The sequence below is a fragment of the Eptesicus fuscus genome, chromosome 3 (assembly GCF_027574615.1).
Source record: "Eptesicus fuscus isolate TK198812 chromosome 3, DD_ASM_mEF_20220401, whole genome shotgun sequence".
Lineage (NCBI taxonomy): Eukaryota > Metazoa > Chordata > Mammalia > Chiroptera > Vespertilionidae > Eptesicus > Eptesicus fuscus.
In genome coordinates, this window is record NC_072475.1 from 67,539,867 (window position 1) to 67,555,010 (window position 15,144).

Genomic DNA, 15,144 nt, shown 5'->3' on the forward strand with positions numbered 1-15,144 from the left:
TCTGGTCAACATTTTAATCCAAACTCAACACATTTTAACACACATTTTTAAAAGGTTAACTACATCATGCACGATATAAAGTTGGTTAGAATATCTTTACAATCCTCTGCAGAAAGTACAGTACAAAAAAGTTGTATCTTTACATTAAACCAAGAAAATTTTAGCAATTATATTCACTTTCTTAGATCATTACAAGATTAAGGGTGATCTCTGAAAAAAACCAAAACACCCAGATAATAAAAATGTCTCCTGAAATCGTGATTTTGTCCTCTATAGTTCAAGTAAAATCATGTGTCATCCAGTTACAAAATCTTATTATTGGAAATATGTATACGTACACACAAAGCACACTGCAAATGTAAAAAATTGTACCCAGTCAGGCCTGATAAACATTTCACAGACACTTCTAATCTAATCATTTCACCTTCACTAAAGTAATGTCATTATTTTCTACTTCTATTCATTTACTAAGTTTTAGGAAACTACATTCATACTTACAAACATACAACATAACAAGCCATGATAAATGGCATTTAAAAAACTGTTGTGAAAGAGACTTGCCTGAAGTCATTTAATTCAACCAAAAATTAACTCTAAGAAACAAAGGCTTATTGTAAAGAGATACATAATAAAATAGTACATTTCAGAGAACATGATTGAACTTCATTTGATATTTTATAAAACTACAGCATTCCGTAAATAAGTATTTTAATTGGTCTGTTCTTTGGTTAAAAAAAAAAACAACACACAACTCTGACTTCATAGTTATGTCATGTGAGGCTGCAATTAACAGGTGTGCTCCATAACAAAGGAAAATCCAACAATCTAAGGAATTGGCTACTGGTTACCTGTATTTTCAGCACTGGGAATGGAGAAATCTTTAGGAAAACAAGCTCCTAATATGAAATAGTCTCTTTGTTTTAATTGCCCAATGTGGCAAAAGATCTGTCCCAGACTGTTTCTTTCTAAAATACACAGCCTTCTGTTCTTTCTTATTTTACAAAAAACGGTTTGCTATACATATACAGTAGCTTATGCTGGTGGCAACCCTTCAAAGTCAACGGCCTGGGCTCTTGATGGCATCAAAGCATCATTTTAAAGTGTAGAATAACACGAAATGCAGTTCATCACTTGAAACTACTACTATTAAACAGAGGTCATGTCAAGTCTTTGGTATGGTGCAATACTTAAAAATTAGGGCAAACGTTCCTCCTATAATATATTCTTCTCCAAGGCCCTATGTGTTCATATTTCTAATAACCTTCAGCAAAATGCTCCTATCTTTAAAAAGCCAGTTAATACCAATAATGTCAATACCAATGATTTGGGTGCTAAAGTAATTACATATTTCCAAGTATGTACATTTTGTAAACTGTTTAGTTCACCAAGATCAGCAATTGATAAAAAATAGTTTATTAGAAATGCTCCTCTAAGTGATGCTATTTACCAAAATAGTGTTTTCTTTCTAATAGGTGCTTGATTCTTTTGCTATTTACGATCAAGCTTTGAATTAAAATCCCTTCTTTCTCGTTTACAAATGGCTTCCTCTTAATATGAAAGGAGTTCTGAGTGTGCACAGTTAAAGGGATGGGTCTGTTGGGTCTTTCCATCTGGGATACCATATGGCTTCATTCTTGTAAGAGATTATTGCAGTCTGCCCTGAAGTGGACCGTCGCTCCAGTTCACTACAACATGAAGTGAGTGTAGCCTTCTGCCCCAGTAACTATGACATCCATCCAGATCCGCATGGCTTCCGGTGATGGGGCCACCATGTAGTAGATTCTGTCATGTGTCTTGACGCTAAAGGTGAGTAATGGGTTAGGACTCTAAAAACCAAAAAAGGAAACAAAAATGTAACACACGTATCTTGAAACTTTAACATGAAATAACACCAGGGCTGCTTCTTCTTTAAAATTTCCAATTTATGCAAATCTACATAGGCCTCACTTTCGCTCTGGTATAACCTATACCCCAGTCCCAACACCTTTCTCAAGACTGACTATCTTTCTGGCCTTTTTGCACAAGAAATTTCAGAGAGCTCACCAACCCTCTCCGCAGTTCCTCTGTAAAGCTCTGGGAGTGTACCTAGCTGATGGTGGGTGCTCAGCAAACAATGGCTGTCAGTCTCGGTCCTACTCAGATCCTTCCTCATAAGCAGGTAGTAGGTACTTAGAACCCTAGCAAAGAGTCACTTGGCAGGGCCTCTCCAAACAATATGTCCAGAACATTTCCTCACTGTGCCATGACTTTTTTTCCCCACAAAAAGATCAGCTGTACTAATTACTTCTATGGTTATTTTTCTACACCATTCTGATCATATCTATCTGTTATATCAGAACAATAAATCTAAATTGCTTCAAATAAAAACACACACACATATTTTGCCAATTTAGGTATGCATTAAAATGGGTAGAAACCTGACAATCAATGTTTACCTTATTAGCATTCTTGAGGTGGTCATAGTACACTTCTTCAATGGCTTGAAAGTATATTACTCCTTTTAATTTCGTTTCATGCTTGTCTGTAACAATAGATGAGTGTTAAATACGTTATCACCACCAATGGACAGGAAAAATTATAATTCATTGCAGTCATCATTAAAATATTTACTAATATTAAAATTATCTACATTTAATTCAGGTATTTTAGGTTAGTGCATTAGCCTGGTTCTATATTGAAAAAAGATGAAATTATCAGTCCAAACTGAAGGGATTAAGTGACTTTGCCAAAGGTTTTCCAGCAAAATAGCAGTCAAAAGATAATCTAGAACTTCTGACTGTCAGATTAACACACAAAGAATAAACACCATTGACATGGATATAAATCATTTCTCCACATTCTCTAAGACATTAGAATGGAACTATGAATATGCAGAGCTGTTGTAATGAAATTTGTAACAGTTGTGTTTTTCGACTTATATTTTAAAATAATATGCTACTTATATTTCTTTTCTATCAATTTCTTGTCCAGCATGCTTGATTTATCTGCCTGTTCCCATTAGAGCTTCACATCAATAATTTAATGTCCCTTCAATGCAGCATTTTCCAAACTGTTTCTAAGATTTCATCAGATTTTCCATAAAAAGCAAAAAAAAAAAAAAAAACATTTAAAAAACAACCAACCAACCACCAACCAAATAAACAACATCACTCTGTAATCTAATAAGTTCCTGAAATATAATTTAAATTCATCAAGAATCATAACACATGAGCATATTAAAAGTTTTTAAAGCATGATGAGGATGCAGAGAAAGAGACTCTATCATACCTTGTTGGTGGAAGTGCAAATAAAAAAAAGCCTTTTTTGGAAGGCAATTTGATAAAATAAACACAATTAAAAATGCAAAACCATCCTCTTACTCAGCAATTCTACTTCTAAAACATTTTGTATAAAAGCTCCTGATGCACATGCACACAGATTTGTATTTGTTATAGCAGAAGGCTGCCAAAGTCTGCTTGAACTTTAGCAGGGAACTGATTCAATAACAGACCAGCCATAAAATGGAATCTAACAGCCACTGAAAAGATGGAGGTAGACTTGTATGTGCCCAGTAGAGAAAAATCTTGAAATATTGTTATGTGAAAAAAGTTATGAACAGAGTGTAATTTGGTCCCAACTGTATTAAAGAAGAAAGAACACATGCAACATACTGAAATTGATATCTAAATGAATAGAGAAAATCTAAAAGGATATTTCAGATGTAATAGTGGGAAAAGGTTAGAACTTTGTGATGGGAAAGAGGCAATTTCTTTATAGACACTTTTGTTGAATTTTTATTTTTATTGTTTTACTAATGAATATCTCTTTTTTTCCCCCAACAACAACAATAAAATCCTAGTATGAAAAAGAATATCCCCTAGGAAGTTCAGTAGAAAATAAAGCTGTTTAATTGTATTTAACCCTGTGTATATCTCAAACATTTGTTGGAAAGAGTCTGCAATATTCATGGGAATACAATATCACTTTGTTCTCTGAAAACAGATGCAAAATAAAATCTGAAGATAAAAGTAAATCTTGCTAGTGTTTCAAACAGGCAGAAAACTGTAGAATGAAACTTCTGTTAGGCACTTCCTATATGAGAAAGAATTCTGAAAAATATAGGCCTCACAAGGACACTATGAACTAAGAGAATCAACAATGCTTTTGTTAAGCTGGTGAGGTAATGCTACTCATTTTGTTTCAATAGCATTATCCTATCAACTTACAGACATTTTTTTTCTGTGCCTCAGTTCTTTAGAGACTCTTCCAAAGTTACCCAGTTAACATGTGGAGGCCAAGTACAGAGCCCGGGTTCAAGGCCAACAGAGAGACCAAAGACTCTAGCTTTCAGCACTCACCTTTACAGCTCCTTCATGCATACCATGGTCATCTACCTCACTGATAAGCTCAAGGGGCATGGCTAATGTGGGATCAAGTCCAGCCTGAACTGCAATCTGTATGACTTCCTGTGGACTGATCTGTTCCTGAACGTGGTGCTGTTTTGGGAACGAGTGTGAGTGGAGGTGGCAGGAGCAGGCAAAGCTGATGATGGCTGCAAACAGAGCCAACTGGGCAGCATTTGCCAAGTTAGGTCCCACCAGTCAGTTATAGAATATGTAAATATTAAAAAGCTGAATTAAATATGATGTTGTCTGTTTTATGCACTAGGATTCTGAGTAATATTCCATATACCAAAGAAGTTTGTAAAAAATTGAAAACCAGTCACTAAGTTTAAATTTGGAAAAACTCACTTCTATGGGTCAGAAGGAAGGGACACTGAACCACCCACTTGACAGATAAAATGAAGTAACGATTCCAGGGAAAAGAAGAATGAAACTGTTTGTCTGAAATTATTTAAAAATTTTACTTTTGGAAAATTCTGGGTGAGGTTGCCTGTGAAGATTAGCACACGGCAAAGTTTGTTTGTTTGTTTTTTAATGCATTTTGCAGACACTAGATTAGCATTTCTTATTAAATAGGCATCTTTTCTATCATACTAACTGGAGAGAATGTCTCTGGATTCCTATAGAATTCAAGGTCATAAAGCCCGAGAGAGGCAAAGCAGGGGACCTGTAAGGTTAGGCCATTCGTGTCAGGCCACTAGCCACTGTAGTAACTGGAACCCCACTCAAAGAGCTCCTATAGAAGGCACATACCCCCACCCTCCCCTCACCCCAATTCTGGGGCTCCACAGCCAGTATTTCATTTCTTTCACATGTTTCTTGGTTTTGATACCTCTCGTCATAAACATATCCTGACCTCACACTATAGATTAAATGGCTGAACTGTTATTTTTTACTTATCACATACATACTTTTTAAAAACAACTCCTGAAAAGGCTCATAAATGCTGATACAGACGTCACAGTAAGAGTCTCTTCATAACCTCTGGGATGATCCCCCCTTCTTCAGAGCTGAAAGGAGGCCAGAGTCTTACTGTGGTGGAAATGGACATGTTTCATATGGATCAAGGGTAAATAAGAGGCTTGTTGGTAAATATGCCAGTCACACTAATATTCCTGTATTTATGGAAGATTACGTAGGGTGTGTTTCTCGTAATCCATCATTTAGAGCATCCAAAATATTTCAGTCACTTAATAAATATTTATTTATTCACTAGTTCACTGATAAGCTTTACTCTCTGAGATTAAAAGACCATTCCAGTTTATAAACTATAGCTGAATGACTGTCAGCTACAGTTGCCTAATTGTGTGTGACTTACATAGGGCATATGACAATAAATAAATAAATAAATAAATACCTTTTTTTTTTCTGGCTTCATGGTTTAAAAAGAGAAAATTTGGTCTCGAAAATATATTCCATTTAATATGTATTTGGACTTGAGCTTATTTAAGAACTAGACTAGATTAATTCACACTTTTAGAAAACATGATTTTTATTATTTCTAAGAGGAAATTCATATCACGTGGACCATATAAATCTGAATATAAAATAATTATACATTTACAAAGTTAATATTGCCATTATTTCTATTATTTACCAATTCACTATTTATACTGAATTTTATTGTCTTTACTCTTTAACAAAGGGTTCCTACTTTGAATACATTGTTTAGATTTTTCCCATCACCCACCTGCATAATAAGAGAACGTGCGCTTGTTCCGATCGAAAACAAACCAACGTTTTTTCCAAGTTTTAATTTTTCCACCCATTTTGATGAGGAATCCTCGGCAGGTCTTCTCTGTGATGGATACATGATAGCAGGTGTCGATATTGTGGCCAGCAGTCTCCACGTGGCTCCGCAAATCAAAGTCTTCCTTCCGGACAGGCAGATAGCGTGTCAGAGGTCGAGCCTAGAAAAGGACAAACCCATTGCATCTGAAACTAGTTATTTGCTTCGTTTAGATCAGAGGGGTAGAAGCAGAAAACAACTGAAAAGCCTAAGCATTAAAATGCCCATGTGGTTATGAGCACTTAAAATTCATCACCTGGGGTCTAAAAAGTGGGTAGTATTTTAAGAAGGATGCTACAACATTGCAGGGGTGGGGAGGGCTAGGGGGTAAACCCAGGCTAATAGATTCTATGTCTAGAAATGGACAGATGAGAAAAATGTCATTTATCTTAGCTTTCAAAACGGTACTTAGCACTTAAAAACACAGGGGAATGAAGCATGAAGTTACCTGGGCGGCTTCCTACAGTTGAGGACTCCTCCACTGTAAAGTTTCCAGTTCTCCCCACCACCACCTCACAATAGTTCTTAAATAATTTCAGACATGACTCATGGAACATTCTTTAGTAAGTACAAACCCCACAAGACCCCACCCCCCGCCCCCAGCTTTACACATCGGCTTCCATACACTAGAAATCTAAGGCAGAGATGTATGTTTTGCAAAGCGAAGCTAAAATAAGGTAAGAAGTGAAGTCAAAATTCTGTCCAGGACCAGACAGCGAAGAGATAGACATAGATGTCTTTTATTTTACTGCGGCTGGAGTAGAGGTGTGTCTAATCCAGGAAGCACAGATCACCATGGGCAATGCTTCTAAAATAATGCTTTATTTGATCCTGTTAAATTAACCGACTCCTTTACCCTGGGGAAAATGACCTCATCATATACTTGGTTAAACCTTATAATTAGGATTAAAATGGAATTGTGCTTTTTGGTTTGGCTTCCAGAAACCTTAACGGTGAATCAAAATTTGGCAGAGGTTGGCTTAATAAAATAAAGTGAACATGTTTCACTTTGTAGTTCTCCTTCGATATTTTATCTTTGATTCTGTGGTACTTTGTAAACAGATGTTACAGACCTATGGTGCATCACAGCCTTAAGAAAAGCCTCTCACTGCCCTACTATCAACTGCCAGCAACTACAAAGAATAAGGGAAATGGTGCCTTTTACCTTTAAGTCTAGAAAACTTTGGTAAAACTGATTTGAACTTCAAATTACATGGACTTAACAAAATTTTATTTGAGTTTCTCAGAAAAACATACATTATGTAAGCAGCTCTAGTGACAATACCAGAAATTCAAACTCTATGATGACCAAGATAGGAAGTTAAGCAGAATGGGTGGTTTCCCCAAGTTGTGCTCGAGTTCGGTAATTTCATGCACATGCGTGTGGATTGGTGTAGTAATGGGGACACATGTGATAGATAATACAGTGGTTAGGAAACAACTACAAACCACAACACTACCACCACCACCACCACGAAGCGGGTCTGGTAAAATTACCCTGTTCTGGAGTGTTTGCTTCCAAAAGATGCCTTAATAGGCTCTCTTCTCTTCCTCAGCCACAGATTTTAGTTGGGGTGTTGTATTTGCTTTTAGGAAATCCAGCTGCATTTTTCAAAGCTCCTCAAAAAAAAAATTCTCCTTTGAAATGTAGCCCCCAAAGTGGGTAGAAGAAAAGTGTCTTTCCCATCAAATGTCCCATGCACGAGCAGAGGAAAGTGTCCTTTGATTGGTAGGCCCTGATAAGTTCTGAAATCAACATGTTTGGAATTTTTTGCCCACTAAGGCACATCTTCCCCTTAGCCATTACATGTCAAGAGCTAATTCCTGGAAGGCATCCTGACACAGCATTACCTTCCTCTACAGAACAGCCACTAGGGGGCAACATACTCTCATGTATCCAGATTGACCCACCAACCTGTGCCCTTTGTTTCTCCCTTATTTTCACTTCCTTTTCAATCAGCTTCTGCCTCTGGCTAGTTTCTTCCTGCAATCGTTTTTCCAGGAGTTCTCGGCGTCGTTTCTCCTCTTCCAGAGCTCGTTTTTTGGCTTCCATTTCCCGTTCCTAAATATCATTAGGCAGAATACATTTTAAGACATACTGTTTAAATTTGAATGAGTCCAATTAATACCAAAAAGGAAATTCTCGCTAGAAATTTTGGTTTATAACCTGGTCCCTTATAATATGTAACCTCGACTAAAACACTCGTGATCACCTCTCACAGAGCTTGCAAAATCATCCTATGCAAAAAGGCAACCAGTAACTTGAACTAACAATTGAATTTAAGTGAATATCCAGCCGGTGATTACAGTACATTCCGTCATTTCATACTGATGACCACGATTCTCCCATTTCTAGTTAAAAAGCCTCTCATATTGTCGGCCGACACTGGTCATGAGATTTAGCCTTTCTTTCAGTCGCCCTCTTCTAACTGAAGGTCATGCACGGGTCCTTCCAATTCCTGTTGTTGCTCTGCAGCTTCCTGGCCAAAGGTCGCAGAGGAAGCATGTGGGGAAGTTAGAAGAGGAAAGGAGGTGCCCCTAGGCAGGATGCAAAGGCATTCTGGGGGATTCCTAAGGAAGTTCAGATTCTGCTTGAAACACAGTCACAATAATGAGGGATTTTTAATGTTGTTGCATTAACAATAGTGCAGTTAATGCAAGCTGACAAGGAATGGAGACTACATAAAGACATGACATGCCTCCTCATTCTTTGGCAGGCAAACAAAGTGCCCGTCAAAAGGGAAACATAATACAAAGCATTCATTTCGGTCTACATCAACACTACGTCTATTTTCAATTATGAAAGATTGTAGTGCAGTAAAGAGCCTTAGAAATCATCTAACACCCTTAGTTGTCAGGTAAGAAAATGAAGCCGAGAAAGGTTGAGTGACTACTCCACGATCACACCACTGAGTGAGGCCCTAGGACAGCTTCCTGGTTCAAGCGCAGAGCACCTTGCACCCCCACATCTCTGCCCTCCGGCACCATGATCTAAGACCTACCCTGGATTCCAGCAGCCGTGTCTTCTCTGCATGAGCCTGCTTCAAAAGTCTCTCCATCTCTTCTATTCTGGCAATATTTGAAGTGCTGGCGCTAAATAAAACAAAAAAACCTTTCAAGAATATTGTATTGGAATGAGATCTCTTCAAACACACACACACACACACACACACACACACACACACACACACACACACAGGTTCACGAAGGTGTAGGACAAAATCCAATGCAATTTAAAGGTCTGAAGGGGCAAGTCAATTCAACTCTGAAAGTTGTAGGTGATACTGACTTACCTCAGTGTAGGAGACAAAATACAGGCAAGCAAAATAACGCCAAAGTGCTTTACCCATAAACAAACCAAAAACAATTTTATGAAGAATGTTTTCATGCAAAGTCTAAAAATTTTGGCCTGTGGGAGGCCTTCCCATTAGCTGAATTATTCAGAGTCAACAGACCAACAGGACTATCACTAAAATTGTAGGTAAATGACACCTATGGTTTGAAGTACTTTTATTTGGTTTGGGAATATGTGTCATTAGCTTCTTTTTTGTTGTGCCTTCACATCTGTGGGCATTTTATTTCTTAAATGATAATGCCAATTAAAAATGACTTCTTATAGGTGCAATGGAAGGGTGGTGGCCCGTTTTGCCAACAATACCCACCCGCCATACCAATGAACAAACTGCATAAAGGGATCCAAGAGTTTTGAAAGAAATGCATCTTGGGAAAGACATCACACAAACAACTAAATGAAAAACCAAAAAACCAGAGGAAATGAACACTGCAAGAAGAGTTAGGGGTAACCAAATGAAAAAGAGAAGAACTTGGAAATGAACTAACTGAATAAAGGGATCCAAGAGCTTCAAAAGAAATGCAACCTGGGAAAGACATCACACAAACAAGTAAAGGGAAAAAAAACTACAACAGAGGACAAGAAAAGTTAAGGATAATTAAATGAGAAAGAGAAGGACTTAGACATGTTTAACACTAAACAAAAATTTCTATTTTTCACTTGCTTACATTTTATTTATCTAGTTTGGAAAAGAGAGACGGTAGCCGAGGTCAAAATGTATTTACTCTGATGTTGCAGCCACGGGAGAACCCAAGCTGTTTCTTATGCATGTACACATGTATAATCACTTACTTCTCTGTCTTCTTTTCCAGACTCTCTTGAGGACAGAGAGGCTTTCTGCCTCTATCCCCCATAGCATGGTGCCCGGCACACAGTAGGAATTTGTGTTTGTAAGACATTCATATAAAAGTGAGTTCATATAAGATATATAATATAATTATTACTGTGGTCTTCCAAAATCAGGCTTTGGATCATCTCAAACGTAGGTTGTTTTGAAGAGATAAATGACTGCAGTAACACTGGCCATGTGGTTTATCTTAAAAACAGTACTGTAACACAGATGTTTTTAGCAGTTTTATTCATACTGGTATTTGCCAAAATTTGGAAGCAACCAAGACATCCTTTAGTAGGTAAATGAATAAACTGTGGTTTATCCAATATTCCTATTTATTATCTAGCTTGTGCCCTGAACATTGTTATAGAAAAGTCGCTGTATCCACTCCTTCATTGTTTGGACAGCATTGTTAGAATGATGATTCTCATGTTGAATATTCCTACAGCTTCCATTCAATGGCCTAAGTATGACCCTGAAACCACTTGAAACCTACCCAGATGAACTGGTTGCAAGTAATTTGGTTAGATACAAATATTTTCAGTCCATGGTTTTTCATATATTTGCAATTTGGGTTCATCCTGGGGATAAGTTTTCAAGCCTTTATCCAACTTTCAATATTTCTGTTAATTTTTTTAAAGAAATTTTCAGAGTGTTTTCTATTTATTTGATAACTAGAGGCCCAGTGCATGAAATTCGTGCATTGGGGGGGGGGGGGTCCCCACAGCCCAGCCTGCACCCTCTCCAATCTGGGACCCCTTGGGGGATGTTTGACTGCCGGTTTAGGACTGATCCCCAGGATTGGGCCTGAACCAGCAGTTGGACATCCCTCTCACAATCCTGGACCGCTGGCTCCTAATCGCTCACCTGCCCACCTGCTTGGTTGTCCCTAACTGCCCCCCATGCCGGCCTGATTGCCCCTCACTGCCCCTGCGTGCTGGCCTGATCACCCCTAACTGCCCCCCCCTGCTGGCCTGGTTGCCCCTAACTGCCCCCTCCCTGCTGGCCAGGTCACCCCAAACTGCCCTCTCCCTGCCGGACTGGTCGCTCCTAACTGCCCCTGACCCCGTCGGCCTGGTCACCCCTTATTGCCCCCCGTCGACCTGGTTGCCCCTAACTGCCCCCCCCTGCCGGCCTGGTTGCCCCCAACTGCCCCCCCCCCCCAGTGGCCTGGTCACCCCCAACTGCCTCCCCTGCTGGCCTGGTCGCCCCATGCAACCTGCTTGTTCAGTCGTTTGGTCATCGCTCACTAACCCCCCTGCCGGCCTGGTCACCCCACGCAGCCTGCTGTTCGGTCATTTGGTCATCCCTCACTAAACTAACTCCCCTGCCGGCCTGGTTGTAGGTAGCCATCTTGTAAGGGCATGAGGGTTAATTTTCATATTACCTCTTTATTATATAGGATAATTCTAATTAATTTTATGCCAATTATATCCAATCTATTTATTTGGCAATGTTCTCATAAATGTCTTAATTTTTGCGCCAAATGAACTGAATTTTCTGAAAACACTTGATAGAAGAAAGTACATGTTAACACTGCCCATGTCTTCATTATTTTAGGCACCTAAAGTCAATTTTTTTTAAACTATGCTGGATACACTTTAAAAAGATACTTAATTATTTTATTAAAAATATAAATTAATTTTTATCCATAGACACTTAATTGTTCTCCACAGCCACATTTTTGTTACTGTTCACTTGACTATTTCCTTGGCATTAAGCCACTTTTATTCAGCAAAACTTTTACTGCTCTATGATATCATGTTGCCACCCTTTGATGAGATCCACTTTGAAAAAAGAGTCAGGAGGCCACTGAGGAAGGAGGCCTGTGCACATCTCCTGCCTCAGTTCTCAGAGCTGCTATGAGGTTGCTAACCTGTTGCTACACTCAGCTCAAAGCTGAGCCTTAAACATCCTGGGACAACTGCTGTATGGACATATATGGGCGTTACTTCCTCCTCATAATTTCTGACTCCCTCATTTGCATATTGGAACTGCCCAATCCCTGTTAAGTTAGCCAGATTCCTTCATTTTCGTGGAGGACCAGAATGGGAACCAGACTTGTAAGTTTCACCTCTATAAAATCCTGCCTTTCTCTTTTCTCTTCTGAGACAATAGAGGTTGTTGCCTGAATCTGGGCCTCCTAGGTTGTGAACCTTTTTGATCAAATAAATACTTTTTGTTTTTTATTGGAGCCTGAACCTCTTCTTTGGTTAACGCTATCCAGGGTAGAAAGCAGAATATAAACTTTAGCCTAAAATGAAGGGATTAGAAGCACCTCAAATTCTGATTAAAGCATCTTTTAAAACCAAGTTCATCCATCGGATGCTCTCAATCTGGTTCCCAGTCTTATTTCTTTCTCTCACATACATTGCTGGTATTTAAGCTATCATGAGCAATCAGTTTCCTCAACATTTCCTAAAAAATATGAGCATAGGATCAGAACTTAGTAAGTTAATAATGGCAATAGTAATAATATTGTATTAGTATAAGAGGTATTTAGAACACTACATTATATAAGACAATCAGTAATTCTAGCAGAATAGAGATTTTATGCAGAATCAATTCTCAGTTACTGTTTTCTAAGACCAAGACTTGCTTTCTTAGCTCCATGTTTGTTTACAGTGTAGTAAGAATGCTGAAAAAGCAAAAACATTGTCTGACTCAAGTAACTCTCTGGTAGATGCAAAAATGATGTCTCAACAAAACTGAAGGGCAAATGTACCCACAAGTCTGAGGAATTCTGTAATTCTACAAATGGCTTTTTGTGACATAATAAACCACAAGACTATGTTTATGTCACTAGAATTTCAGCATGCAATTACCTTTTTAAAATGTGTATTATTTCAGGGTATTTTAATACATAATTAAAAAAAATTTTAAATGAGAAAAATTTTAGTCCTTTATTCTTCTTTCCACCTATCTTCACAGAGTTCCCATTAAGGAAGTCCTGTCGTAACACACATTCCAAACATTAGTTGCTATTACCCACTTTCCTGATGTTTATCCTTGATTTTCCACCATAACAATGGGTGTGAGCTTATCCTAGGGTAGCATGGATTTTTTTAAAGGTAGATGATGGTAGAGAGGAGACATGCTTGTTTTTCTCTCCCTTGTCTGCTAGACCTTTTCTAGGCATCTTCTACTCTGGCTTCCATTTTTTGACCTTCAGAGGATCTGACAGAAGAATTAAATAAACGCTGTGAGTAATTGCTGACTGTAGCGACTGGTTACCCACAACTGCTAGCACTGCCAGGTCAGTTCTGTGTGCAGGAACTATGGAAAACGACAGCGGCCACACGTAACTACCTGCCAGGAATGGTCACTCTGCAATGATGCTGTTTTCTTAATGCGGCATGTTCAGTGGGAACATTCTTGCTTTCAACCCTTGGAAACCATTCTAAGAAAAAGCAACCGAATGAGCAAATAAAAATAAATTAAGGTTTTGCTGGTCACCATACTTAAGTGTTCGTCGATCTGAACTTGTAATGCTTGGTAAATATAATTGAAGTGGTCCCTTTTTAGGTCATTTCCTATACTCACTGCTGCGCTGCAGTTGTTGACCTCTGTTAAGTATGAAAGATAGGGTGGGAAGTGATTATTTGGAAGGATGCATATTTACTTCTAATTTTGAAGGGAAAGAAGAGGGGAAGAGAAAACAGAAGAAGGATAAAACATCAAAATAGGAAAACCCTTAGAGTGTATTTATTTATTAAAGATGGCTCAGCCCCAGCTGGTTTGGCTCAGTGGATAGAGCGTCGGGCTGCAGACCGAACGGTCCCGGGTTCGATTAAGGTCAAGGGCACATGCCTGGGTTGTGGGCTCGATCCCTAGTAAGGGTCGTGCAGGAGGCAGCCGATCAATGATTCTCATCATAGATGTTTCTATTTCTCTCTCCCTCTCCCTGCCTCTCTGAAATCAATAAAAAAAGATGGCTCAGAAAGAAAAAAAGAAAAGGTCAGGCTTTCAAGAATTCATCATAGGAATATTGTTATAACATGTTCACAATTATTAGGGGAGAGGGGAGAGTAGTCTGATGTTTTCAAAATAACAACTAAGTACAAAGTGCCAAAGAAACATGGGCAGTCCCTCTATGATTACTACATTGGGAAACTAAACTGCTGCATTTTGTATTCTCTGTTTTAATGTCCAACTTTTATTCCCCTATCATCATTATATAATAGTTGCTGAGTTACTGACTTTTGTTTGGGTCCTGTTATTCAAAAACACCACATCGAATTGGTCTGGTCAGTTTACATTGGACAACAGTTATTTATGAATAACTACTCAAAGCTCTAAGATTTCTGTCCTGAGAATGTCAGCTCCCACTGGCATGGCTCCAACACCCTCACCAGGACCACAGGGACTACCTGAGCACCTTCAGGCGAGAGATAGCTTGATGCCCAACGATCCACACACTCATGTGTCTTCCTCAAAATAGTCATGTTATATATTTTTTAAAGGGAAATACTGCATCTTCTAATCCTACCTAATAATAGAGTAATATGCAAATTGACCGTACCTTCGCTACACCCACAAGCCACGCCCACCAGGAAACCAGCGGGGAGCCTGCGATGGATGGCAGGCAACTGGCGGTCGGCTCCGGCGACAACCAGAGGCTGACCAACTGGAAGTCAGTGCTGGCCCCACACCCAAGCAAGTGGTTAGGGGCAATCAGGCAGGCAGGCAGAGGGGTTAGGGGAGATCAGGCAGGGAGACCAGCGGTAGGGGTGATCAGGTAGGCAGACAGACCTTCACTGGGCTGGCCCCGCCCCCAAGCAAGCTGTTA

The 15,144-nt window shown here is 39.0% G+C and overlaps 1 protein-coding gene across 1 annotated transcript in view; it reads right to left on the reverse strand.

Moving 5' to 3' along the window:
• Positions 1 to 15,144, reverse strand: part of PHLDB2 (pleckstrin homology like domain family B member 2) — a 114,124-nt gene continuing 98,980 nt past the window's right edge. The window contains exons 15-19 of the mRNA XM_028153259.2: positions 9,174 to 9,264; positions 8,087 to 8,233; positions 6,073 to 6,292; positions 2,436 to 2,521; positions 1 to 1,826 (exon numbers count right to left, since the gene is read on the reverse strand). Coding sequence (XP_028009060.2) covers positions 1,686 to 1,826; positions 2,436 to 2,521; positions 6,073 to 6,292; positions 8,087 to 8,233; positions 9,174 to 9,264 — 685 coding nt within the window. The 3' untranslated portion in view covers positions 1 to 1,685. The remainder of the gene's footprint in view (positions 1,827 to 2,435; positions 2,522 to 6,072; positions 6,293 to 8,086; positions 8,234 to 9,173; positions 9,265 to 15,144) is intronic.